This window comes from Muscardinus avellanarius (assembly GCF_963383645.1).
Source record: "Muscardinus avellanarius genome assembly, chromosome: 7".
Taxonomy (NCBI): domain Eukaryota; kingdom Metazoa; phylum Chordata; class Mammalia; order Rodentia; family Gliridae; genus Muscardinus; species Muscardinus avellanarius.
Genome location: NC_137793.1, coordinates 641,687 through 669,573, shown reverse-complemented (window position 1 = coordinate 669,573; position 27,887 = coordinate 641,687). Strand labels below are relative to the sequence as shown.

The window sequence follows — 27,887 nt, the reverse complement described above, 5'->3', positions numbered from 1 at the left end:
CTCATAGGCATGGCCACTAGGCCCAGCCCAGAGCCTCCCTGGTCCTGGGCTCATAGGCATGGCCACTAGGCCCAGCCCAGAGCCTCCCTGGTCCTGGGCTCATAGGCATGGCCACTAGGCCCAGCCCAGAGCCTCCCTGGTCCTGGGCTCATAGGCATGGCCACTAGGCCCAGCCCAGAGCCTCCCTGGTCCTGGGCTCATAGGCATGGCCACTAGGCCCAGCCCAGAGCCTCCCTGGTCCTGGGCTCATAGGCATGGCCACTAGGCCCAGCCCAGAGCTTATTTCCATATGGAGTTTATTGAGTCCTGTACTGATGATGAAAACCAGAATGCTGTGTGGCCATTGTCAAACCAAGAAATCTAAGTCAATTGTACGAGTGGCTGTGAATTGAGCCCGTCAGAGGCTCTGTGTGTGTGTGTGTGTGTGTGTGTGTGTGTGTATGTGTGTGTGGATATGTGTGTCTGTGTGTGTGGATGTGTGTGTGTCTGTGTGTGTCTGTGTGTGTGTGTGCGCGGATGTGTCTGTGTGTGTCTGTGTGTGTCTGTGTGTGTATGTGTCTGTGTGTGTGTCTGTGTGTCTGTCTGTGTGTCTGTGTGTAGATGTGTCTGTGTGTGTCTGTGTGGATGTGTGTGTGTGTGGATGTGTGTGTCTGTGTGCGTCTGTGTGTGGATGTGTGTGTGAATGTGTGTCTGTGTGTGGATGTGTGTGTGAATGTGTGTGTGTCTGTGTGTGTGGATGTGTGTGTGAATGTGTCTGTGTCTGTGTGTGAGTAGATGTGTCTGTGTGTCTGTGTGTGTCTGTGTGTAAATGTGTCTGTGTGTCTGTGTGTAGATGTGTCTGTGTGTGTGTCTGTGTGTGTGTCTTGTATAGATGTGTCTGTGTGTATGTGTCTGTGTGGATGTGTGTATGTGCAGATGTGTGTGGATGTGTGTGGATGTGTGTGTGCGTGTGTGTGTGTGCGCGGATGTGTCCAAAGTGCTTTTGCTTCTCGCTGTTTCTTTGCCATGGCTTCCTGAAGCTTCTCACCACAGTTACTTTTTAATTTTTATACAACTTTAAGCTTCTGTTTATTTTCCTATCTCCTGGCATAAAACCCAGGGGTGTCCCACCTGAGTTACATCCCCAGCCCTATTTTTTTTTTGAGACAGGGTCTCACTAAGTTGCTGGGGCTGACCTTGAACCTGCACCCTCCTGTCTCAGCCCCACAAACACTGGGATTCCAGGCATGGACACCTCGCCCGGCTCCTCTAGCCTACTTATGTACATCTTTACACAGTCACTTCACACGCGCACACACACACGCACGCACACACACACGCACACCATAAGCACATAAATTCAGCCAAAGGGGTGAGAAGGACCGTGCTGCCCAGGCCACAGCCCTGTGATCCCAAAGCTGGTGACCGCCATCACCAGCGCAAAGGCCTCGCTAAGTAGCAGCGGCTGTCTGGGAGCCGCAATCCTCCAGTCTTAGCCTCCCAAATGCTGGGATGACAGGCGTGCGCCACCACGCCCAGCTAAGAACAGATTTATTTATTTATTTATTTATTTATTTATTTATTTATTTATTTATTTATTTTTGGTGGTACTGCGGGTGGAACCCAGAGGCTTCCTACCTCCGGGCTATACTCCCAGACCTTTTTTATATTTTATTTGGAAACAGGGTCTCACTAAGTAGCTGAGGCTGGCTTCGAACCCGTGCGATCCTCCTGTCTCAGCCTCCCAAGCGCAGGGATTACAAGCGTGCGCCACCACGCCCGGCTAAGAACAGATTTATTTGGGGATAAATCTGGTAGGAGGCACCTGCCAAGCGTCTACGAAAGCCAAGGGCCCCTGCCTTACAGACTGGGCCTTTATGGGGCATTAGCGGAGGAGCATTACGCAGTCGTGGCTTTTCCCCACTGGTGGTCTTAAGAGGGGCTGGACAGGTGGGCACGGGCTGGGGCAGGGGATGGCTGCGGTCACTTTGCCATGCGCTGCTGGAGTTCTTCCTCCACCTCCTCCGGCGGCAGGCCTCACAGCGCCCACGGTCTCTGCCGTCTCTAGGAGGCTGGCTCGCCGCCCTCCCCCTGCCCAGCCCCTTCCACTGGAATCTACCCGTCTCTGTCTTTGCTCTTTGTTACAGTGGCATGCACAGTGTCCCCAGCCTCAGCCCCGGAGACAGCCGCGCTGGGAGGCAGGGGCGGGAGGCAGGGCGGGCCCCCTTCCTGGCCATCGTCCCGAAGGACCTGTATGGTATACACGCACTACTGTCCCCGGCTCTGAGCAAACCTTTCTTCATCTGAGTTGTGCATGACAGACGTCGGGGTGCCGATGCTGGCTGCAGCAGGGCGTCCAGGCCACCCACCACAGCTGCCCAGCTCCCCGGGCACACGCCCACCCTCCTCCTCCTGCTCCTCGGTCTCCTCCACCCTCCCGACCCGCCACGACAGCACAGCCTGAAGAGAACACACGCTAGCCTGCTCTCAGACCTGCGCCCTCTGCCAGCCGCGGCTGCCTCTGTGTCCCACCCTCCCGGCCCGGCCGTCTCTGGAGCCCACTCCAAACAGGTTCTGGGGTTGCTGCTGCCCTGTCCTGTCCTGTCCTGTCCTTTCTTTTGCACACGGCTCAGAATTGCTCTTCTCAGTCTCACAGATGAGCTGGGCGCGGTGGCGCACACCTGTACTCCCAGCATTTGGGAGGCTGAGAAAGGAGGCTCGCAGGTTGAAGCTAGCCTCAGCAACTTAGTCAAGCCCTGTTTCTAAATGAAAAATAAAATAGGGCCGGGGTATATCTTGGAGGTAGAGCATCCCTGGGTCCAATCTCCAGTATCTTAAAAAAGGGGAAAAAGATCACAGATGACCTCCACTGGGCCGGTCCTCAGAAATCACCCATGTCCATCACTCCTTGGACTCCATGATATTAGCTCCTGGTCCTCTACCTCCCCCAACATACATCGGTCTCCTCCTCTCCCGTAGCTCCTCCTCTCCTCTCCTCCCCTCCCCCCGCCTCTCTCTCTTGTATTTTTCTTTATTTACTTATTTGTGGTGCTAGGAATTATATCCAGGAGTGTTCTACCTCCAAGATATACCCCAGCCTTATTTTTGTGTGTGTGGTACTAGAGATGGAACCCAGGGGCAGTCTACCTCTGAGTTACACCCCAGCCCTATTTTTTATTCTTTATTTTGAAACCGGGTCTCACTGAGTTGTAAAGGGCTCACTAAATAGCTGAGACTGTCTTGGAACTACGATCCTCCAGGCTCAGCCTCCCAAATGCTGGGATTACAAGTGTGCGCCACCTCGCCCCGCTCAGGGTCTTGATCGGTCTTCCTACTCGCGAGGCTCTCCTGGCACCAGCGATCCCGATCCTCTTTCTCCGCCTCCCAAGGACTGGTGTTAAAAGTGTGCCCCGCCATGCCCAGCTTTGTTTTGTTTTGTTTTTAATTTGGAACAGAGTCTGGCTAAATTGCTGAGGCTGTCCTCCAACCTGAGGTCCTCCAGTCTCAGCCTCCCGGCGACTGGGATTACAGGCGTGCGCCCCCACGCCCCGCTCTTAGCCGCCGTTTTTAGGACTTACTCAGAAGACCGCCACACACACAAAATGAAGGAAATAAGCCGGGCGCGGTGCGCACGCTTGTGATCCCCGTGCTTGGGAGGCTGAGACAGGAGGCTCGCGCAGGTTCGAAGCCAGCCTCAGCTACTTAGGCTCTCAGTAACTTAGTGAGACCCTGTTTCCAAATAAAGTACAAAATAGGTCTGGGGTGTACAGCCCGGAGGTAGAAAGCCCCTGGCTTCCACCCCAGTGCCACACACACAAAAGAGGAAATGGCAATGAACTTAAATTCAAAAGAGGAAATCGCGACACCAAGAAAATGCAGGCCGAGGAGCCAGTTCCTCTTCCACGCTGGCCGGGCACGCGCCCACGCCCCGCCCCATGGGCGCGCGCACGCAGAGCCACGCCCCACCGCGCCCGCGCAAAGCACGCCCCGCCCCCCAGGCCGGCGGAGCCACGCCCCCACCGCGCCCGCGCAAAGCCCCGCCCCGCCCCCCAGGCCGGCGGAGCCACGCCCCCACCGCGCCCGCGCAAAGCCACGCCCCGCCCCATGGGCGCGCGCACGCAGAGCCACGCCCCACCGCGCCCGCGCAAAGCACGCCCCGCCCTCCACGGCCGGCGGAGCCACGCCCCCACCGCGCCCGCGCAAAGCACGCCCCGCCCCCCAGGCCGGCGGAGCCACGCCCCCACCGCGCCCGCGCAAAGCCACGCCCCGCCCCCCAGGCCGGCGGAGCCCCGCCCCACAGCGCCCCGCCCCCCGCGCCGCGCCGTCACGTGACGCGGCCAACATGGCCGACGGGGAGGACGGCGGCCCGGCGGGGCGGGCGGAGGCGCGGGAGCCCGAGGCCGGGCCGGGGCCGGGGCCGGAGCCGGGGGAGGAGTTCGAGGTCGTCGAGCGGAGCCAGCTGCCCAGCCCGGGCGAGCTGCGGGGCCCGGCGCGGCCCTGGTCGGCGCCCCTCCTCACCCTGGCGCGGCGGGCCACCGGCAACCTGTCGGCGAGCTGCGGGAGCGCGCTGCGCGCGGCCGCGGGGCTGGGCGACGGCGGCGGGGACGGCGCGGCGCGCGCAGGTAGGCGGGCGCGGCCGGGGCTGGCGGGGCGCCCCGACGCCTCCCGTCCCCCGCCTCGACTCGGCCGCCGCGTGCCCGGGTCGGAAAGGCCTGCTTTTTTTTTTTTTCCGGGTCTGGGGGTGGAACCCAGGGCCTTTCGACCTCCGAGCTGCACCCCCCGCCCTATTTTTTATTCTTTATTTATTCTTTGAAACGGGGTCTAAGTCGCAGAGGGCCTCACTAAGTAGCTGAGGCTGGCCGCGAACCGCGATCCTCCTGTGTCAGCCTCCCGAGTGCTGGGATGACAGGAATGCACTACCACACGTGGCTAGCATTTGTCTAATTTTAAAATGTATTTATTTTTGGTGCTGAGGCTCAAACCCAGAACCTTGTACTTGCTAGGCATGTGTTCTACCACTGAGCCGCATCCCCAGCCCCATTTTTATGTATTTTTACTTTTTAAGCTTTTCTGTTTAAAACGGAGACACAGAGAATAGAATAGCGATTACCAGAGCCCGGGATGTGTGTGTGGTGGGGATGAGGAGAGAGAGGATGATGGGTAACTGATACAGGGTACAGCTGGGCAAAAGGAGTGACTTGTAATGTTGTGTAGCACCATGGGAGAACCGATCGACTGATCCTTCCTTACGCCTGATGGGACTGTGACTGTTCCCAACAGAGAAAAACAACTGTGTGTGTGTACTAAAATGGTACACTGCACCCCCATAACTAAACATAATACAGTTACTCTATACAATGAAAAATAAAAATATCAAAAACAGCCTGCACTCAGGCTGCAGCCCAGCCTCAGGAGGCTGAGGCAGGAGAGCAAAAGTCCCAGGTCAGCCTGGGCAACTTAGCGAGACCCTGGCTCAAAATTATAAAAGGACTAGGGAGGTGGGCTCCCACACGGCAGCGAGGCCTTCGCAGGGCCAGGATGGTCAGCCCCATCTTGCGTGCCTCGTCTTGTCTGCCCCACTGGAAGGACTACAGGGCAGGAGCCTGGCGTGCTGTCCCCTCCTGTGACAACAGCACCTTCTTCTGGACTGTCCTGAAGAACCTGCTTGATGCAAATGTGTTAGAGTTCACGTGTTCAGGTAGAAGGAGCACAAGACGGGTGCACAGTAGGTCTGTTACACTAGCATCGCCACAGGCACATTACACCACCCCGTTAAAAGGTGATATAGGTGGCCGGGTGTGGGCGCATGCTTGTAATCCCAGTAATTGGGAGGCTAGACAGGAGGGTTGCGGGTTCAGGTCTTTTCCTCTCCTGGTCCTGGGGGTTGAACCCAGGGGCATTCTGCCTCCAAGCTATACTCCCTGCCCTTTATTTTATTTGAAACAAAATGTCTTTGTGATCCCAAAACAACTGACGTGCAGCTTAGAGGAAGAAGGTGTACTTGCTCACAGTTCTTGGGGATTCCAGGGCTTAGTCCACATCAGACTAGATGTGCAGAAGCCGTGGAAGCAGAGACAGACACACGGCTGATCTCGCGTCAGGGCAGCGAGCGGGCGGATTCAAAGGCCAGCGCAGCCGGCGTGGTGGCGCGCGCTTGCCGTCTCGGTGCTTGGGAGGTTGAGGAGAATCGCCGGTTCCCGGCCAGCGGCAGCTTAGTGAGGCTCACTTAGTGAGACCCTGTTTCAAAACAAAGAATAAAAATACAGGGCTGGGGTGTAGCTGAGAGGTAGAATGCCCCTGGGTCCCATCACACACACACAAAAGACAGGCACATCTCAAACTTCACCCCAGGGACCACCTCCTCAGCCACACCCCACCTGCCTAGGTTACCACTCAGTAAATGCAACCCTCGTGACTTAACTATACCCACTCTGAACATGTGTACGTGAGCTCCTCAGTCCATATCTGACATAACACATTGCCGAGGCTGGCCTTGAACCTGCCATCCTCCAGCCTTGTATCTCAGCCTCCCGAGGACTGGGGTGATGGGTGTGCTGCACCATGCCCGCTCCACTATACTCTTATGGGTGGTTCTGTCATTGACATCATCAGGCAGCGCAGTGCTGTAATACACGTTAGCTCCTCATTGGGGATCAAATTGTGTCAGTGGCTAACCAGGACAATAAGTATTTAATAAACAAATGCATATTTTTAAAAAGTGTTTTTGCCGGGCGTGGTGGCGCACGCCTGTAATCCCAGCACTTGGGAGGCAGAGACAGGAGGATCGTGCAGGTTCAAAGCCAGCCGCGCGTGCTGGCTTAGGAGACCCTGTTTCCAAATAGAAATATAAAATAGGTCTGGGAGTGTAGCCCGGAGGTAGAAGGGCTTCCAGGAACCCCAGTACCACCAAAAAAAAAAGTATTTTCCATTTAGGATAGGGCATAAAATTTTCTCAATTATTTTAGCTTACAGTAAGTCCCTATCTGGTAATGCAGATCTTCCAATGTTATTCTTTAAGATTTCTTTGATCAGCTTGGCATGGTACTGTCAGTAATCCCAGCATTTGGGAGGCTGCCCATTGGTAGAATGCCCTGGGTTCAGTCCCCAAGCGCGCGCGCGTGCACACACACACAGACACACACACACAATGCTTTGACATTCTAGGTTCTTTGTATTTCCGTATACATTTTAGAATTGGAACATCGGGTTCCAAGGCAGGGATGGTGGTACAAACCTATAATCCCAGCTACTTGGGAGGCTAAGGCAGGAGAATCATAAATCTGAGGTCAGCCTAGGCAATTTAGCAAGACCCGGTTGCAAAATAAAAAGTGAAAAGGAGCCTCATGGTGGTAAAGTATGCCTGTAATCCCAGTACTTGGGAACTGAAACAAGAGGATCACCAGCTCAAAGCCAGCCGCGGCAATTTAGCGAGGCCCTGTTTAAAAAAAAGAAAAATCAGCCAGGCATGGTGATACGTGCCTGTAATCCTAGAATCTAAAAAGCTGAGATGGGATCTCAGGTTCAAGACCAGCCTCAGCAACTTAGACCCAGTTCAAAATAAAATAGGGCTGGGAATGTAGCTCAAAAGTAGAATGCCCTGGGTTCAGGCCCCAGCGCCACAAAAAGAAAAAGGGCTAGTGGCGCAGCTCAAACAGCTCAGCTCAGCAGGAGAGCACTTGCCCAGTGTGCACAAGGGCCTGGATTCCATCCCTGCTACCGCAAAAAAAATAAAAGCAAAGTAGCCAGCACTTGGCGCCCACCTGCTAGGCACCAGGCGTCAGTCTTGAGCTGTCCACGCATCGGCCACTTCACCCTCCAAGCGCGGAGAAGGTGGCCAGAGCCTTACAGTCTTGGATACATGTAGTTCAAAGAGCTGGCACCCGAAACCTCCCTGTGCTGGAAAGACTTAACTCTTTAATCTGTTTCGTAACGATTGTGGCGGGATCAGGGAGCCGCGCCGGCTTTATGATGATACATAATTTTTTCTTGAATTAGATCTCTTCATGGAGCTGAGTCTTATCTGTACATGACTATATCTGATTTACTGCTAAAATGGGATAGAGTTCACCATCAATTTTAGTCCTGTGTTTTGCTATTTGTAGATGTGCTCCCTGAGAAACCCGGTCCACAGAAGAGAAACAAGCTGTTGTGACACTGTTCCCCATCTTTGAGCAGTATATAATACCAACCAACTCACTAGTCACACGCTCTACACCCCAGATTAACTTCACTCAGACTGCCTTGTAGCAAAAATTACCTTTTTGTCCCTTTCTTTCACTTAAAGAATTGAAAATCATCTTGCAAAAATATGCAGTCTAAGCCAGGCGTGGTGGCGCACACCTGTAATCCCATCACACTTGTAATCACACCTGGCTGACACCCAAAAATACAAAACTCACTTATTGTACTCCAGATTTGTTTCCATCAAAAACTTAAGGCTTTAAAAAAAAAAAAAAAAAAAACAACTTAGAGCTCTACTTATTTACTTGGAAACGGGGTCTTGCTGAGTTACTGAGGCTGGCCTCGAGTTCATGATGCTCCCGTCTCAACTTCCTAAGTACTAGGATCACAGGCCTGTGTCACCATGCCCAGCTGGCTCATTTAACTTACAGAAAATGTCCATTTTTTATTTTGACCCTGTTTCAAAATAAAGAATAAAAAATAGGGCCAGGGGAAGAGTCACTCAGGCTTAGAATGTCCCTGGGTTCCATCTATAGAACCGCAAAAAAAGTATGTGTGAATAGTTTCAGAAGTATCTTAAAAGTACTTTTAAATTCACCCTATTAATTGGTGCCCCTATCAGGAACATACCGACGACGAGTAAGACAAGGACAAACAGTTCAACCCGAAAGCCGGGGCAGGCGGTTAACAAAGCGGTGCTAGGAGGCGGTGGGCACGGAAAGCTGTGTAGCCTCGGCCTGGGCCGATCACGACTGGAATCCAGCCGGCCCTCCCCGAAGTGTTAAAACCCAGCCTGGGTGTGGAAGCCGGCGGCGCCACGGGCGGGAGTCGGAAGCGAGCGGAGGAAGCCTCTTAACCAGAGCGCGCCCCGCCCCCGAGGGCGGGGAAGGCGAGGGGTGCGCGGGCGCCCGCGGGCGGGGCCGTGGGCGGGGCTTCTCCACTGGGAGTGCTCGGGCGGGGCTTTGGAGTTTCTGCCTTTTCATTGGCAGGAGAGTCAACAGAGGTTGTAGGACAGGCCAATCGCGGTGAGTCTTCCTAGAGCCGGCACCCTGGCAACGCGGAGCCGCCTGGGAGAGTCCTGTGGGTAGCAGGCCGGTGTCTCCTGCCCCAAGGCCAGGCGGTGCCGGCGGGGCTGTGGCCTCCGGGCGCTGGTTGACTTCGAACCCATTGCCCGTCAAAGCGCCTGACCCCTGGCTAGCCTGTTCTCCCGCCATTCCTCTGAGGAAGCCCCCCGCCTGTGCCCCGCAGCCTCCAAGGGCCAGATGGAGGAGGAGCGCGCCAACCTGGTGCACATGATGAAGCTCAGCGTCAAGGTCTTGCTGCAGTCCGCCCTGAGCCTGCGCCGCAGCCTGGACGCGGACCACGCCCCCTTGCAGCAGTTCTTCGTGGTCCTGGAGCACTGCCTCCGACACGGGCTGAGAGGTGAGCTGAGCGGGGAGCGAGCGAGCGGACGGGCCGGGAGGTCACGCAGTCCTTTCATCAGTGCCAGGCATCGTTCTGGTGGAGGGAGAGGAGCAGTGTCCAGAGCAGACAGCCTCGCTCCGCTTGAGGCCGGGCACGGTGGCACACGCCTGCAATCCCAGTACCTGGAGGCGGGGCAGGCGGATCGCAGGTCGAGGCTAGCCCCTCAGTTTAGTGAGGCTCTCAGCACCTAAGCAAGACCATGTTTCCGAATGAAAAATGAAATGGGGCTGGGGTGTAGCCCAGAAGTAGAAGGCTCTCCCGCTACCACACACACAAAGGATGCGGACAGCATTCTGGAGCAATGGAAATGTCCTGCAGGCCACTTGGGACAGTTTTAATTTGCTGCTGGCCTCACTTAGAAGTTTAGAACCAAGTAAAGCTAGCTTTAATAATACATTTTATTGAGGCCAGTGTACCCAAGATACCATTTTGACACAGAGCCATTATTTTGAAGCCTTATTAGTGACATATGTTCTCTTTCCTCCTAAGGCTTAAAGGCCTAGTGTCACCATATAGCACCTGTCAGTTCAGTTCTTCTGTTGCACCAGCCACAGTGCAAGGGGTCCATAGGTAGCAGCACAGTTTTAGAGGACATGACAGGTGGGAAATGCAGAAATAAACATAGTTACAAACTGCTTAGCATTCAAGGAAGCAAAGAGGTGGTGGTTGTGGTTTGCGGGTCTGGGGATGGAACCCAGGGCCTTCTACCTCCAGCTCCAAGCCCAGCCCTGTTTTTATTTTGAAACTGTCTCACTTGAGTTGCAAAGACTAAGTAGCTGAGGCTGTCCACAAACCTAGATCCTCCTGTCTTAGCCTCCCAAGTGCTGGGATTACAAGCGTGCACCCCCACACCTGGTCTCTTGCTTTTATTGTTTTTGCTTATCTTGTTTTACAGTACTGGGAATTGAACTGAGGGACATTCTACCTCTGAGCTGCATTCCCAGACTTGTTTTTTTGTTTTGTTTTGGGTTTTGGTTTTGTTTTGTTTTGTTTTGCGATACTAGGGATGGAACCCAGGTGCATTCTATCTCCAAGGTACACCTCTATCCCTATTTTTTAATTCTTTATTTCAAAACAGGGTCTTACTAAGTTGTGGAGGGCCTCACTAAGTAACTGAGGCTGGCCGTGAACCTGCGATCCTCCTGTCTCAGTCTCCCTCATGCGCTCATTCCCACACCTGGCACAAAGGTTAAATGGTAGAGAATCAAGAAAGAAACTTCCAGCTAGGGTGGCAGGGGAGGTCTTTCCAGACGGTGAGCTCAGACAACCTGCAGAGGTTTTGAATGAGAATGTCCCTAGCACGGGGGGAGGGTGCACAAGTCCTGAGCAAGGCCAGCCTAGGCTTGAGGAAGGAAAGGGCCTTTTAGATTCAAGGTCTTGGTGCCAAGATTCTACTCTTGGTCTTTGGAGGGTTTTAAACCTGGGATGAAGGTGACCTGCTTACAGTGGGTTTTGTTTTGTTTTTGCGGTACTGTGGACTGAACTCAGAGGCATTCTTCCTCCCAGCTATGCCTCACCCTATTTTTTTCCTCCTTATTTTGAAACAGGTTCTCACCAAGTTGCATAGGGCCTCACTAAGCAGCTGAGGCTGGCCACAGCCTGCAATCCTGTCTCAGCCTCCCAAGTACAGGGATTACAAGCATGTGCCACCACGCCTGGCTGCACTTGCAGTTTTACTAGAATTTCACCCACGTCCACACAGATTGGAAGGTGGGGAGGTGACAGTATTAGGACCAGGGAGACCAAGAAGGTAATCACAGCAGTTCAGGTGAGAGATGGCAGCGCCTCTTGGAATCAGGTCTTGATGTTGCCCTGGGGAGGGGAAGGGTGTGTCCCGTGAGCATAGAGGTGCTCGTCTGAGTTCATGGGCAGTAAGCAGCTGGAGAAAGGACACAGCAGTGTGTCCGAGAAACCCACCTGCCAGGGAAAGCTGGTGGCCAGTGGCCTGGCCTCGCCGGACCCAGGAGGACAGAAGCGTAGCACCGCGCTGAGCTGCCTCGTGGGAAAAGGACTGGGCCCTGAAGGCAGTTTGCAACCTGGTCTTACAAATAACATCTTGGTTTTCCCTTTTAGTTAAGAAGAGTTTTATTGGCCAAAATAAATCTTTCTTTGGTCCTTTGGAGCTGGTGGAGAAACTTTGTCCAGAAGCAGCAGATATAGCTACGAGTGTCAGAAATCTGCCAGAATTAAAGTGAGTGAGAAGGAGCCACGCTGTGGGTGTGTTTTAAAGACCTCCCTGTCTCTCCATTCCCCAGTTGCCGATAAAGCTTGTCCTCACAAGACAAGTCGTACGTGAGCCGCGCCGCGCTTGAGCTTTGGCTCCAGCCAGGGTGCTTGCTGCTCGCCATCTCGAGCCAGATCGGCGTTTCTCTGAGCCCCCGTCTCCTCTTCTTTAACACAAGGACAGTGGTTCTTGGTTGTCATGCAGGTCAAATAGATTAAGAAGACATCCTCAGGGGAAAGGGATTATTGTTCCCCTCTCAGAGTCTGTGCAGACACGGCAGCGTCTTCCTCTGCAGTCTCAGGGACAAGCCGCTCAGCTCTGTGAGACGCTGTGGAGCCAGCGGCTCCATTTCCGACAGTCACGACACCACCCCAGGCCTGCACTAAGGCTGACGATGCCTCCAGGGCAGCCGCAAGCATCCCGCTTGCAAGGGTGGAAACTGAGGCTCCAAGCACTGGAGCAGCTTGCCAAGGCCCCTGGGCAGGAGGGGCGCGGGAGGAGGTCACAGGTCCCTTGACTGCGCAGCTGTCCGCTTGCTGACCTCGGGGTCGGATGCAGCGCCTCACCACTGCCAGACAGGCGCTCTGCCGCTGAGCTGCGCCAACCCCAAGACGCGTTTGAAGCGTTGCTCTCCTCGGCGCCTGCCACTCCATGTCTCTCTTTGGCCCTGTGGGAGGCTGAGCAAGTGCCGGGCTTGGGTATGGCAAATCCTCGCCGGCCGCCGGGAAGGACGGACGGTGGCTCTTCCTCTCCGCTCCTCGGAGAGACCTTGTTGGGAGCCTGGTGGGAAAGGTGCTGACTTGCCTCGGAAAGAGGGGTGCTGAAAGTGCCTGTAGTGTGTTGGAAACGTGACTAGTGGGCTGCTTTTGTTTCTGTGTTTTGGAGTGGAGTAGAAGATTGTTTAAGGTAGTTTGAAGTTTACAGGGTAAATCTTGTATCCTAGGAGCAATCTCTCTAGAGCTTACCACCCTCATCTAACTGACGTAAAAATATCTTTTATAACATGACTTATTGTCCAAAACTTGTCACTGTTTTTATGTCATGGTTTATTATTCAATATAGCTTTATATCAAATATTGGCACTTAAACCCAGGCAAGGCCTCTTGTTTTTTAAAACTAAAAATAACTGTTTTTAGCTAGGCACAGTGGCACATGCCTGGGTGCAGGTTTGAAGACAGTCTCAGCAGCATTCAGAGACTCAACAACCGTGTGAGAGATCTTGTTTTGTTTTGTTTTGTTTTGTTTTGGTGGTACTAGAGGTGGAACCCAGAGGCTTTCTACTTCCAGGCTATACTCCCAGACCTATTTTATACTTTATTTGGAAACAGGGTCTCACTAATTTGCTGAGAGCCTCACTCAGTAGCTGAGGCTGGCTTCGAACCTGCGCGATCCTCCTGTCTCAGCCTCCCAAGCGCGGGGATGACAAGCGTGCGCCACCACGCCCGGCTAGAGATCTTGTTTTAGAACAAAAAATAAAAATAGCTTGGGAGCCAGACATGGTGACGCACACCTATAATCCCTCCCAGGACTTAGGATGCTGAGTCAGGAAGATTACAAGTTTGAGGACAGTCTCGGCAACTTAGCAAAATTTAAAAAATGAAGTAGGGCTGGGAGTGTAATTCAGAGGTAGAATCCCTGAGTTGAATCCCTAGTACTACCAAAAAAAGCAAAAAAATCCCAAGAGTGAAATTGTTAAACCTCCATTACCCTACTACCTAGAGAAAGCAAGCTTGGGGCTGGAGGTACAGCCGAGTCCTGGAGTGCGTGCTGGCGCACGGGCCCGCACAGCGGCTGAGGAGGTCCTGCTAACGCCCCGGTCGGCATCTCCAGATCCGAAGTGTCCGTCTCTGAGATCACTGCGGCAGCTTCCGTCTTTGCTTCCTCCCACCTGGGGATGAGTGTCCAGCACGTCCACCCTGGCCTGGCACTGCCTCCTCGGCACCTGTAGTGTGAGGGCGGCCCCACAGAGCCAGGCTGGAGGGCACTGGGGTACACGCGTGCCAGGCGAGTTGGCACACGCGAGGCCTGTTAGATGAATGGAGCGGTCCATGACACCATCACGTGTAGCAGAGGACTGGGCCAGCCTGCATCACACACAGAAAAAGCTCCATGAAGGGGCGCCTGGCCGGACGCTTGCTGAGTTAGCAAGCTGAAGAAGAGCATGCGCGTGTGTTTTGTAAAAGGGGAACCAGATGGGCACTGTGGCACACATCTGTGATCCCACTGTTAGGAGGCTGAGACTGGGGACCGCAGGTTCAGGGCAGCACAGAGTAACTTAGCAACGCCCTGTTTCAGATTCAAAACTGAAGTGGGCTGGGGACGTGGCGCGGAGGGAGATGCCTCGAGTTCAGTCCCCAGGACCACAGACGGGGTCAGGAGTTTGTACTCTTCTCATTCCTTTGCACTTCTGAGTTTCCAAGTGAACCCAAACTAAGAACATGGGGGAGGTGGAGGACGGTGACTGCGTCCGGCACTCTGCCACTGGGCTGCCCAGTTCCATGAGTGCTTTTAACAAGTGCTCTCTGGTTTAGACGGGGCAGGTTTTATTGCCTGTCGTTTTTTTGGTGCATTGTATTCCTACATCTTAATGGGAAGCAAGAAGACACATGCACACATCACCCAGTTAGCCCTTACCCCATTCCCTCCTCCTCCTGTTTGGCTTAGTGACTCACTTTGATATGTTAACGTACATCATGTGCACTAGGGAATTTCCCTCTTCCCCCTCCCATCCCCTCAGGTCGCCTTATCTGCTCATCTGTAGAATCTCCTTCTTCGTCTAGAGTTCCTCCTATGACCCGTTTTCTCCCTAGCTTCCCATATTAGGGAGAGCATCTGATTTCTTCTTTTTTTTGACTGACTTATCTCACTTTATTGCCTATCCTTTATTTTATTTATTTATTTATTTTTGGTGGTACTGGGGGTGGAACCCAGAGGCTTTCTACCTCCGGACTATACTCCCAGACCTATTTTATATTTTATTTAGAAACAGGGTCTCACTAAGTTGCTGAGAGCCTCACTAAGCAACTGAGGCTGACTTCAGACCTGCGCGATCTTCCTGTCTCAGCCTCCCAAGCGCGGGGATTACAAGCATGCCCACCACACCCAGCTATTGCCTATCTTTTTTTTTTTTAACATTTGGCCATATTTTATTTATTTACTACATATACTATAAACATATACAATACAAGCTACAAAAAATTTTTAAATTTAACTGTCAAGAAAGTGCATAGTGTTATAATACAATGGCACATGTTCATATTTTATTTCAAATTGGACAGTATTAAACTGTACATACTCCTAGGCCTCTAGCCCTATTTTTATTTTTTATTTTGAATCAACGTCTCATTAGGTTGCTGAGAGCCTCACTGAGTTGCTGAGGCTGCCCTCAAACCAGTGACCTCCAGCCGGGCGTGGTGGGCACGCTTGTCATCCCCTCGCTTGGGAGGCGGAGACAGGAGGATCGCGCAGGTTCGAAGCCAAGAGACCCTGTTTCAAAAATATAAAATAGGTCTGGGAGTGTAGCCCGGAGGAAGAAGGGCTTCCAGGAACCCCAGTACCACCAAAAAAAAAAAAAAAAAAACCGGTGACCTCCAGTCTCAGCCTCCCAAATACAAGTGTTTGTACTTGGGATTACAAGCGTGCACCACCACACCACTCAAAGTTGCACCTTTGAGACTGGTTACATCATAATTGTGAATGTGCTTAACACTCTTGAAACTATGTTTAAAAATGTTTTAAGAAGATAGTCTTTATTTTATTCAGTATATTTTACCACAATTAGAAATAGAACATAGAAGTTTGCGCTTTTAATCCCAGCATTTGGGAGACTGAGACCAGAGGATAACGGTTCGCAGACAGCCTCAGCTACTTAATGAGGCCCTTTGCAATTCAATGAGACCCTGTTTAAAAATAAAGAATAAAGCCGGGCGTGGTGGCGCACGCTTGTCATCCCAGCATTTGGGAGGCTGAGACCGGAGGATCACGGTTCACGGACAGCCTCAGCTACTTAGCGAGGCCCTCTGCAACTCAGTGAGCCCCTGTTTCAAAATAAAGAATAAAAAATTGAGCAGAGGTCAAATGCCCCTGGGTTCCATCCCCAGACCCTCAAAAAATAAAAAATAAAGAATAAAAAATAGGGCTGGGAGTATAGCTGAGAGGTCAAATGCCCCTGGGTTCCATCCCGGAAGGAAAAAAAAAAAAAACAGAAAGAAATAGAACCTCGAGCCGGGCGTGGTGGCACACCTCTATAATCCTAGTACTTGGGAGGCTGAGACCAAAGGATTGCAGGTTTGAGGACAGCTTCAGGAAGTAGTGAGACTCACTGACCTCGTGAGACCCTGTTTCCAAATCAAAAAATAAAACAAGTCTGGGGACATGGCTTGGAGGTAGAATGCCCCTGGGTTCAGTCCCCAGCACCACAAAGAAAGAAAGAAAAGCAATAGAATATAGAGTTGTGCCTTGGAGCTTCTGAGACTTCAGAGCTTTGAGATGTACTGTGCTCTGATTCAGTCTTTGTTTTTTGTTTTTTTAGCTTTTTTTTTTTTTTTCAGTACTGGAGATTGAACCCAGGGGCATTCTACCTCCAAGCTACACCCCCAGCCCTCCAGCCCTATTTTTTATTTTTTATTTTGAAACAGGGTCTCACTAAGTTGCAGGGGTCCGCACTAAGTAGCCGAGGCTGGCCACAAACCACGGTCCTCGGGTCTCACCCTCCCAAGTACTGGGATTACAAGCGTGCGCCACCATGCCTGACGTTGATTCACTGTTTTGAAAGAATGTTTATCCGTTATTCAAATCTAATTCCTGGCCACCTGTGAAATTTCATGAATATACAAAGTTTTATCTGATTATATTTGTCCTAGAAATCAGATTTTTATGGCTTCTTTTTTTTTTTTTCTTTTTTCTTTTTTCTTTTTTTTTTTTTTTTTTTTTTTGTGGTACTGGGGATGGAACCCTTCTACCTCCAGGCTACATTCCCAGACCTATCTTATATTTGGAAACAGGGTCTCTTACGCCAGTGCGGCTGGCTTCGAACCTGCACCATCCTCCTGTCTCCGCCTCGCAAGCGGGATTACAAGCGTGCGCCACCACGCCCGGCTTAATTTTTTCTTTTTGTTAAAAGAAAATTAAAGACAAAACACGTGCCCAAGGAACAAAATTCAGGTAGTGCCCAAAGGAGTACTATGAGCCACTTCCTCCACCCGCCAGATGTGCAGCACCCAAAGGTGCCCTTCCCAGAGCGCAGGGCGTATGCGTGTGCGGCTCCCTCAAGCTAAGCTGTGCTTTGCTTTCCCAAGTTACTGTCACTGTTGTCCCACACGGCTTGGTCCTCTGTTTGAATTCCAGGACAGCAGTGGGAAGAGGCCGAGCTTGGCTTTATCTTGCCCTCATGCAGAAGAAGCTGGCCGATTACCTGAAGGTGCTCATAGACAGTAAGCACCTCCTGAGGTACGTCTCTGTTGTAAGTCACCGCAGCACGGCCTTGTGGATCTTTTCATGTTCACAGCGTCCATTGAAAATATTCTGTTGTTACCTTAAATATTAAGTGGCTTACTTCTTTTTTTTTTTTTTTTTTGTGGGGCTGGGGATGGAACCCAGGGGCATTCTACCTCTGAGCGACACCCCCTGCCCTACTTTTTAGTCTTTATTTTGAAACAGGATCTCACTGAGTTGCAAAGGGCCTCACTGAGTAGCTGAGGCTGTCCACGATCCTCTGGTCTCAGCCTCCCGAATGCTGGGATTGCAAGCGTGCGCCACCATGTCTGGATTCATATGACAAAATTTCTGAGGGTAATTTTTTTTTTTTTTTTTTTTAGTGGTACTAGGGGTGGAACCCAGGGGCTTTCTACCTCCGGGCTACACGCCCAGACCTATCTTATATTTTATTTGGAAACAGGGTCTCACTAATTTGCTGAGGCTGGCTTCAAACCTGTGCGATCCTCCTGTCTCAGCCTCCCAAGTGTGGGTATTACAAGCGTGCGCCACCATACCTGGCTCTGAGGGTATTCTTTAAAAATATCATTGGCTAGCTAGACATGGTGGTACACGCTGTAATCCCAGCACTTGGGAGGCTGAAACGGGAAGATCACGGTTCGAGGACAGCCTCAGCTACTTAGTGAGTCTCTCCATGACTCAGTGATTCTGTTTCAAAATAAAGAATAAATAATAGAGCTGGGGGTGTAACTCGGAGGTAGAATCCTCCTAAGCTCCAACCCCACTACCGCAAAAAATTAATAATAATAAATAAAAGTGCAGGGCAGAAGCTGGCCGTGTTTGCGCATCCTTGTAATGCCAGCATTCAGGAGGCAGACACAGGATCACGGTTAGTGAGCAGCCTCAGCTACTTAGCGAGGCACCTTGCAACCCAGTGAGACCGTTTCAAAAAATAAAAGGACTCAATAACTGGGCCAGGGCTGTAGCTCCAAGGTAGAATGCCCGTGGGTTCCAACCCCAGTACCGCAAAAATAAGTTAATAAAAAGCCGAGTGCGAGGCGGCTGGCGGGCCGCGCATGCGCCTGAGCCGCTCGCGTGGCGCCCTCGCAGCGAGTTCTACGAGCCCGAGGCGCTGATGATGGAAGAAGAGGGCATGGTGATCGTGGGGCTGCTCGTGGGGCTCAACGTCCTCGACGCCAACCTCTGCCTAAAAGGAGAAGACCTGGATTCTCAGGTGAGGAGGGTTGGGTGGAGCCTTTCCTGGGACCTGCGGCCGCATTGCACCTAGGCGGAGGGCTGCCCAGGGCCGGGCCGAGCGCCCGGGCAGAGGGGCAGCTGGGCGGGCTCGCAGGGGCGCACCCAGAGGCACAGTGCGGGCGGGCCCGGGTGGGGGGAGGGCGGCGGGCAGGCAGTGCTGGACCTCAGTGCCCGCCGCAGCTCAGCCTGTCGCCCCTGCTGGCGGAAGCAGCCAGGCCTGGGCTCACGGAGGTCAGCCTAGCAGCCAAGCAGGCTACGGGTTAGGAGGAGAGAGACCACAGAGCCTGGCTCAGAGCCCCAAAAGGCTGGACGAGGAATGCGCAGAGTCCGAGAGGTCTGGGAAGGCCGGTGCATGAAAGGCACAGAAGAAGAACAGCCAGCAGGGCGGCTCCTGCACGGAGGGGCGGGACACAAGGCCAGCCTCAGCAACCTAGCCAGACCCTGTCTACAGTAGAGGGTTGTGGATATAGCTCAGAGTGGAGTGCCCCTGGGTTCCATTCCCTGTACCTCAAAAAAGAAAGAAAAGAAAAAGAACCCAGGGGTGGGTAGGTAGGTTGGTGGATTGGTTGGTTGGTTAGTTTTGTGGTCCTGGGGATTGAACTCTGGGGCATGCTACCGCTGACCTACACCACTGTCCCTATTTTTTATTCTTAATTTTGAAGTAGGGTCTCACTAGCCTCACTAGTAGCTAAGGCTGGCTACAAACCGGTGAGACTCCTGTCTCAGCCTTCCAAATACTGGGATTACAAGCATGTGCCACCATCCCCGGCTCCCTATTTTCTTTTTTTTCTTTTTTTTTTCTTCCTTTTTTGTACTGGGGGTGGAACCCAGGGGCTTGTCTACCTCCGGGCTATACTCCCAGACCTATTTTATATTTTATTTGGAAACAGGGTCTCACTAAGTTGCTGAGAGCCTCATTAAGTAGCTGAGGCTGGCTTCTTTTTCTTTTTCTTTTTCTTTTTGCGGGTCTGGGGATGGAACTGAGGGGCAATTGACCTCTGAGCTATACCCCCTGCTCTATTTTTTTTTATTCTTTATTTTGAAACTGGGTCTCACTGAGTTGCAGAGGGCCTCACTAAGTAGCTGAGGCTGTCTGTGAGCCGCAACCCTCCGGTCTCAGCCTCCGGAATGCTGGGATTACAAGCGTGTGCCACCATGCCCGGCTCCTGAGGCTGATTTCGAACCTGTGCAATCCTCCTGTCTCATCCTCCCAAGCTCTGGGATTACAAGCATGCACCACTATATCCGGCCTTATTTTATATTTTGAAACAGGGTCTCACTACGTTGCTGAGGACCTCATTAACTTGTGAACGCTGGCTGTAAGCCTGAAATATCTTAGTCTCCCAAGTACTGGGATTACAGGCATGCGCCACCACACCTGAGTTTTTTTAATTTTTTAAACTGGAAAGATAGGTTTCATGAAACACCGGTCCTAGGAGGGATGGGTCGGAGTGGGAGAGGGCACTGTTGGCCTAAGGTCTTTGGAAGATATGCGGTTCTTTCTCAACTCCTTCTAGAAGCACGTGACACATACAGAGAGGCAGGCTGTGCTGAGAGCCAGCTGCAGAGGGGGAAGCTGAGCGTCTCCCGCGCTTAGGGCACGCCGCATGCTCTCCTGACTGAGGTCGGCTGGCGTGTGAGAAAGTAGAACCTTGATTGAGCTCTAGTTTGAGAGGTTGTGTGTGTGTGTGTTTGTTTTTGGTCTCGAGAATTGAACCCAGGGACATTCTACCTCTGAGTCACGCCTCTATTTTACTTTTTTTTTTTTTTTTTTTTGGTGGTACTGGGGTTCCTGGAAGCCCTTCTACCTCCGGGCTACACTCCCAGACCTATTTTATATTTTTATTTAGAAACAGGGTCTCCTAAGCCAGTGCACGCAGCTGGCTTCGAACTTGCGCGATCCTCCTGTCTCCGCCTCCCAAGCGCGGAGATTACAAGCGTGCACCACCACGCCCGGCCTACTTATTTTTATTTTGAAATAGTCTTGCTAAATTGCGGAGTGAGACTGGCTTTGAGCCTTTTATCCTCCTGTCTCCGCCTCCCAAGTACAGGGATTACAGACACGCACCACCATGCCCAGCTTGGTGTTTTTTGTTTTAATTTATTTTCTAGTTTCTCAGAGTTGTTTGCCCTATAGAACTTTATAAATATTTTGCAATAAGTGCCAGGCGTGGTGGTGCACGCTTGTAATCCCAGCACTTGGAAACTGAGACAGGAGGATCACAGGTTCGTGGCCAGCCTCAGCTACTTAGTGAGGCCCTCTGCAACTTAGTGAGACCCTGTTTCAAAATAAAAGAATAAAAAATGGGCAGGGGTTGTAGCTTGGAGATAAAATGCCCCTGGGTTCCATCCCAGGGTAACAAACTAGGTAGGAGGTTAACTACCAGAGTGGAAACGTTCTAGTACATAAAAGAATGTTCTCACCGGGCGTGGTGGCGCATACTTGTAATCCCAGACTTGGGAGGCTGAGACAGGAGGATCGCACATGTTTGAAGCCAGCCTCAGCTACTTAGTGAGGCTCTCAGCAACTCAGTGAGACCCTGTTTCCAAGTAAAATATAAAATAGGTCTGGGAGTATAGCCCAGAGGTAGAAACAGGGTCTCACTGAGTTGCAGAGGGCCTCACTAAGTAGCTGAGGCTGTCCGTGAACCACGATCCTCTGGTCTCAGCCTCCCGAATGCTGGGATCACAAGCATGTGCCACCAGGCCTGGCTAGTTTGTTACCCTTCTGCTGGAGCCAGCCGGCAAAAGTACAGGTTCTAAAGAAAGGGGTGAGGATGAAAGAATTCAATTCTAAGAATTTGATTCAAAGAATATTTAATTCTAACATGGAAGGATCGCCAGTCCACTCCCGGGTCAATATCTCTACTAGCTGATCCCTACTCCTGGGTCGGTATTCTCTATCGGGCTGACTCCCACTCCTGGGTCGGTATTCTCTATCACCCACTCCTGGGTCGGTATTCTCTATTGGGGCAACAACAGGTTCATTTCTCTTGAGGTTATAGAGTTTCAGGTCAGTTAACATCCCCGTGCTATCACCACCAGAATACAATAAAGACCAATCCAAAGCACATACATTACAGGGAGGTTAATCAGTACCCGCGTGCCACCACCACCTGATTGTTCTTCTCCCAGACCTTTTACTTTGAACTTTCCATGACCCCAAACCTTGTTGACTCTGGGGGAAGGACAGTCAGCTGAGTCGGGAGTCATGGCTTCCCACGCCCTTCTTACTAACATATTTCTAGGCTGTCCATTCTGCCGGATCAGCGTGAACATCGTGACGCTATAACCTCAGTATTTGGGAGGCGAGGCAGAAGGATCACGCAACTAAGTGAGACTCTGATCAACCTAGTAAAACCCTGCTTCAAAATGAAAATAAAATAGTGCTGAGGGTATAGCTCAGAGGTAGGAAGCCCCTGGCTCAATCGGTAGCACCACAAATGAGAAATATCTGCCTCTTGGAACTCTCCCACCACTCGCAGACCCCTGTGGTCCACATGCTCCAGCACACATGGCTGCGGCGTCCCCAGAAACAGACGTGGAGGCTGCACCCGACTTTCCTGTACTTCAAATAGGAATGCCTTCTCTTACTCTAAAGCGCTATATTTCTTGACAAAGCTCACTGTGTTTGGGGGGGAGGGACAAAGCCTTTGATGTTTAAAAGAAATCATGGTTCTCCCTAGTTCCCAGCCGGCACTGGCAAATAATTTTCTCTGAAATACAGACAGACCATTTTACCAAAATTTGGGTAAAAAAGGACTCAGAAGCCAGGTGTGTGACGCCCACCTGTACCTGCTACGAACTTGGGAGGCTGAGGCGGGACTGGAAAGGGCTCTGAAGCGTCCACTGAAGTCGCTCCTTCAGTCTAGAGGTGTAGGTCCTGTGTGTGCGAGCGCGTTACTGTGCACCCGAGGACGCGCTGGTTTTATGACATTATGGCGTGTCCTTTGGATATCTACCCGAGTGGGATGAACGCCCTGCATTTCAAGGACTGCAAGGTTTGTGGAAAGTGAGAAATGTCACCCTGTGTTTAGACGTGTGTGTTTCATTTCCTCCAGGTGGGAGTGATCGATTTCTCCCTGTACCTGAAGGATGTGCAGGACCTTGGCGGAGGCAAAGAGTAAGTCCTGCAGCATGCTGCTCTCCCTGGTCCAGGGAGGCTGCAGGGAATGCTAGTCTTGCTTCTGCCTTGAGACTTTAGTTTTTGCTCAGTTGCGTTTCATTACAGGTGGTAAATTGGCAGTCTCATGTCTAGGGGTGGGTGGGCACTGCAGAGGGTAGAGCGTGCCTGGCCGCTCTGCCCCTCAGCCCGGTGCTGCAGCCTGCACGTGGGAGGCAGCTGCCGAGGTTGCTGCCAGCCTTGCTTTCGGCTGCCTCCGGCGCCCTGCAGGCGTTACTCAGCTCTGGCAGCCTGTGTTCTCCTAAAGACAGTGTTACTTCTACAGGGTGATTAAAAGATTGGGGGAAGCTGGCCGTGGTGGCACACGCTTGTAATTCCAGACTTGGGAGGCTGAGACAGGAGGATCACACAGGTTTAAAGCCAGCCTCAGCTACTTAGTGAGGCTCTCAGCAACTTAGTGAGACCTTCTTTCCAAATAAAATATAAAAAACTAGGTCAGGGAGTATAGCCCCTGTACCCCCAGTACCACAAAAAAAAAAAAAAGATTGGGGGAAGCCAGGCATGGTGGCGCATGCTTGTAATTTTAGCATTTGAGTGGCTGAGACAGGAGGATCATGGTTCAAGGACAGCCTCAGCTACTTAGTGAGGCCCTTTGCAATTTAGTGAGACCCTGTTTCAAATTAAAGAATAAAAGACTGGGGGTGTAGCTCAGAGGTCATTTGCCCCTGGGTTCTATCCCCAGACCCGCAAAAAAAAAAAAAAAGGTTGGGGGACAGTTCAGAGTATTAGCCACCAATAAAAAAAACCCTTTCTTTGTTTGTTTTTTTATAAGACACGAAAGAATTACCGATGTCCTTGATCAAAAAAACTACGTGGAGGAGCTTAACCGGCACTTGAGGTAGGACTCGCCCTCTCCAGCAACCCAGCGCCTGCCGCCCAGGGGTCTCCGTGAGTCCCCACGATTGAAACTAACCTTCCCAACCCAAAACAAAAGGTTACAGCCATTCATCGCATCCCTGTGGTCAGACTGGGGCGTAAGGTCTTCTCCATAAACACCTTCTAGGGAATCTCTGGTGCTTTGTTTTCTACACTGAAACAGTTCAGAGAGGAGAAGACATTAAACCCTGAATCTCCTTGGGAGACTGAGACAAGAGGATTGCAGGTTCTAGGCCAGCCTCAGCAACTTAGCAAGATCCTGTTTAAAAATAACATAGAGCTGGGGCTAGGTTAAACCCGTAGAACCAAACCAAACAAACACAAAACCTTGAATCTGCACTCCTGCGCCGCAGCTGCATGGCTGGCAGGCCCGCCCTGAGGAGTCCCCAGCTCATGGTGGCACACACTTGTCATCCCAGCACTTGGGAGGCTGAGACAAGAGGATCACACAGGTTCAAAGCCAGCCTCAGCTACTGAGTGAGGCTCTCAGCAAGTTAGTGAGACCCTGTTTCCAAATAAAGTATAAAAAATAGGTCTGGGAGAATAGCCCAGTGGTAGAAAAGCCCCTGGGTACTACAAAAAAAAAAAAAACAGGGTCTCACTAAGTTGCAGAGGGCCTCACTTAAGTTGTGGAGGCTGGCCGCAAACTTGCAGTCCTCCCATCTCAGCTTCCCAAGTACTGGAATTACAGGCATGTACCACCACACCTGGCTTTTTTTTTTCTAAACTGGAAAGATAGCCGGGCGTGGTGGCGCACGCTTGTAATCCCTGCGCTTGGGAGGCAGAGACAGGAGGATCGCGCAGGTTCGAAGCCAGCCATGCGCGCTGGCTTAGGAGACCCTGTTTCCAAATAAAAAAATATAAAATAGGTCTGGGAGTGTAGCCCGGAGGTTGAAGGGCTTCCAGGAACCCCAGTACCACCAATAAATAAATAAATAAATAAATAAATAAATAAATAAACAAACAAACAAACAAACAAACAAACTAGAAAGATAGGTTTCATGACACTAGTCCTTGTAGTACGGGTTGGAGTGGGAGAGGAGGGCACTCTTGGCCTAATGTCTTTGGAAGACATGTTATTCTCTCAACTCCTAGAAAGTACAAGGCACATACCAGAGAGGTAGGCTGTGACCTGAGAGCCAGCTGCACAGATGGACATTCTCCCAGGTGTGCGGAGGGAACACCGCAGCCCTGGGGATGGAACTCAGGGCGTTCTAGCTCTGAGCTACCCCCCAGCCCTATTTTTTATTCTTTATTTTGAAACAGGGTCTCACTGAGTTACACAGGGCCTCACTAAGTAGCTGAGGCTGTCCTGAACTGCGATCCTCCTGTCTCAGCCTCCCGAGTGCTGGGATTACAAATGTGCGCCACCACGCCCGGCTAGATTGACTGGCTTTTGAGAGAGAAGGAGAGCCTTGATTGAGCTCTAGTTTGAGAGGTTTTCTGTGTTTGTTGGTGTTGTTTTTGGTACCTCTGAGCTACATCCCCATCCTTTTTCGCTTTAAAACAGGGTCTTGCTGATTTGCCAAGGCTGGCCTTGGACCCGTGACCCTCCTGTCTCAGCCTCCCAGGGCCTTTCAGCATCTCTTAAGGCAGTCATAATTCACATCCCTGAATTGTTGATGTGATGGGCTTTGATGCTGAATCACCTCCTTATCCCGGGAGACTGTGCCATCAAGGATGGAGCCCTCCTGTCCTCTCCGCGGCCACTGGTGTGCCCCTCCCGTGGTCTCTCGCTGGCACAGCACCAGCGCAGCCCGCAGCCTGGACTCTGTGCCTGCAGGCAGCCTCCAGCTCAGGGCCTCCTCCTGCGAGGCGAGGCGTGGAGCCTTGAGTTCTTAGCTGTCCGTGCACCAGGGTCCTCTCCACTCGCAGACCTGTCTTTTTAGCACTTTATTTTGCTCTTTTCTAAGTTGTGTGGTTAACATAGAAGCCTCGTGCTCTTAAGTCTTCACATCCACACCCCTCTTTACACGTGTACGCTTTCTGGTCCATCCCAGCTTCGCGTCACAGTGCAGGGGGGTGGTGACGGCGCAGAGCACTTGGCGGGTGGGCCTGGTGCCTCGCATACGACATGTGCCCTCTGCCCTGCTGGCCCCCGGGGTTCTCCTCCGTTACCTGAAGCCCCCTGGGCCCGACCACGCCCTAGCTCCGTCTGCGTGGAACCTTCGTGTCTGCCATCGTGTGTCTTTGCCATCCTCTTTGTCTCTGTCCATCCCTTGTGCCTTTGCTTCTCTGCCCATCGGTCGCTGCCAGATGGTCAGTTTTCAGACGTGTGACCTGTTGCCTGAGTCACAGGCTCTGGGGCCCAATCTGCTGGGCTCAGACCAGCAGCCTTCCTAGGTGTGCAAGCCTCAGAGGCTGGCCTGGAAAACTTAACACAACCTGTCTCAAGGAATGAAAAAGCTGGGCACGGTAGGTACACCCCTGTAATCCCGGTACTTGGGAGGTTAAGACTGGAGGGTCACAGATTCATAGTCACCCTCAGCACCTTAGTGAGGCCCTCTGCAACTTAGTGAGACCTGGTTTCAAAATAAGAAATAAAATTGGGTTGGGGATGTAACTTGGAGGCAGAATGCCTCTGGGTTCCATCCCCAGTAACAAACAAACAAAAAAAGTTGGGCACGGTGGCACAGGCTTGTCATCCCAGTATTTGGGAGGTTGAGACAGGAGGATCACAGGTTTGTTCGAGGACAGCCATAACAAGTAGTGAGACTCTCATCAACCTAGTGAGATCCTGTTTCAAAATATAAATAAAATAGGGCAGGCGGGCGTGGTGCCGCATGCTTGTAATCCCAGCATTCGGGAGGCTGAGACCGGAGGATCGTGGTTCGCGGATAGCCTCAGCTACTTAGCAAGGCCCTCTGCAACTCAGTGAGACCCGGTTTCAAAATAAAGAATAAAAAATAGGGCAGGGGGTGTAGCTCGCAGGTCGAATGCCCCTGGGTTCCATCCCCAGACCCGCAAAAAAAAAAAAAAAATAGGGCAGGGGGTGTAGCTCGCAGGTCGAATGCCCCTGGGTTCTATCTCCAAACCCGCAAAAAAAAAATAGGGTTGGGGTATAGCTGGTAGAATGCCCCGGGTTCCATCCCTGGCAAAAAATAAAATAGGGCTGGGGCTGGGGCTGTATCTCAGAGGTAGAATGACCCTGAATGCAATCCCCAATACCAAAAAAAAAAATCAATTTGATTATATAGATATATAAACCTGAAAATAATCAAAAAATAAAAATAAATAAGAAAAGAAGTTAAATTTTAAAATGAAGCATGGGTGGGGTACAGCTCAGCGGCAGAGCGCATGTACCTGTGAGCAGGTGCTTGGGCTCAGGCCTCAGTACCAAACAGGGAGGGCAAGCCGGGTGGCAGGGCACACCTGTAATCCTAGTGCTCGGAGGGTGAGACAGGATCACAGGTGGGAGGTGAGGACAGCCTCAGCAATTAGGGAGGTGCTTGTTAACCTAGCGAGCCCATTTTGAAAATAAAAACTGCGACGGACCAGCTCGGCCGGAGCACTGGGGACCGTTGAGACAGGATTCTTGGAAGATGGGCAAGGAGTCAGCTATATTCTGCAGCGGCTTTTTCTGCAGTGATTTTTCCCTCTTATCAAATAAACTCCTTCAAGTCCCTGTTCACGGCGCAAAATGTGGAGATTCCTCTCCGGAACTTTGGAAGAAAAAACCTGAAATGACTGACCCGAACAATTGCCTCTCGTGCAACTGAAAAAGTTTATTTTCCAAAATCAAGACTCTTGTACCCTTCCTCAGTGAGATTCCTAGTGAAAAAAGTGTAAATACCAAAGAACAATAGTGAAGGACACGTAAACAAGACAAAAGGAGGGCCTGTAACATCACTGGTCTTGTGATTAAGGCCAGCCCCTTGGCCTTGCAGATGGGCGGCCTCAGAGGGCAAATTCCAGAAAGGACAGGAGTCACACCCAGAGTTTTTGGAGAATTCGGCCTTTAAAATCTCCTTTAACTCTTTCAGAACCTTCCGTTCCTTAGGCTTTGTCCATGTCCTCCTCTGTCTAGTAACTTCTTTGAGCTGGACGGGGACGAAGTTGGGGGCCCCAGCTTTAGGGTAACATTCTATGATGATCCAAAGGGCTGCGATAGATGTCTGTCAGGTCCTGTCTGTAACACCATCTGATGTCTGAAAGCTTCAATCCTATGAGACAACACTCACAACAGGGCCAGAAAGCAACATGACAAGAAGACACAAGCGAGCTGATTCCTGTAACTGTTCTCTGATAATTAACCTCGAAGCCAGTTTTAAAGAATTGTCTCTCCCCAGT

The 27,887-nt window shown here is 51.7% G+C and overlaps 1 protein-coding gene across 1 annotated transcript in view; it reads left to right on the top strand.

The window, feature by feature from the left end:
* Nucleotides 1-4,321: 4,321 nt before the first annotated feature.
* Nucleotides 4,322-27,887, top strand: part of RUFY1 (RUN and FYVE domain containing 1) — a gene marked incomplete at both ends in the record, with an annotated part of 36,938 nt that continues 13,372 nt past the window's right edge. The window contains 7 exons of the mRNA XM_080699485.1: nucleotides 4,322-4,601; nucleotides 9,409-9,582; nucleotides 11,698-11,815; nucleotides 17,195-17,296; nucleotides 18,392-18,515; nucleotides 22,600-22,661; nucleotides 23,494-23,559. Of these exons, the coding sequence (XP_080555611.1) occupies nucleotides 4,322-4,601; nucleotides 9,409-9,582; nucleotides 11,698-11,815; nucleotides 17,195-17,296; nucleotides 18,392-18,515; nucleotides 22,600-22,661; nucleotides 23,494-23,559 (926 nt within the window). The remainder of the gene's footprint in view (nucleotides 4,602-9,408; nucleotides 9,583-11,697; nucleotides 11,816-17,194; nucleotides 17,297-18,391; nucleotides 18,516-22,599; nucleotides 22,662-23,493; nucleotides 23,560-27,887) is intronic.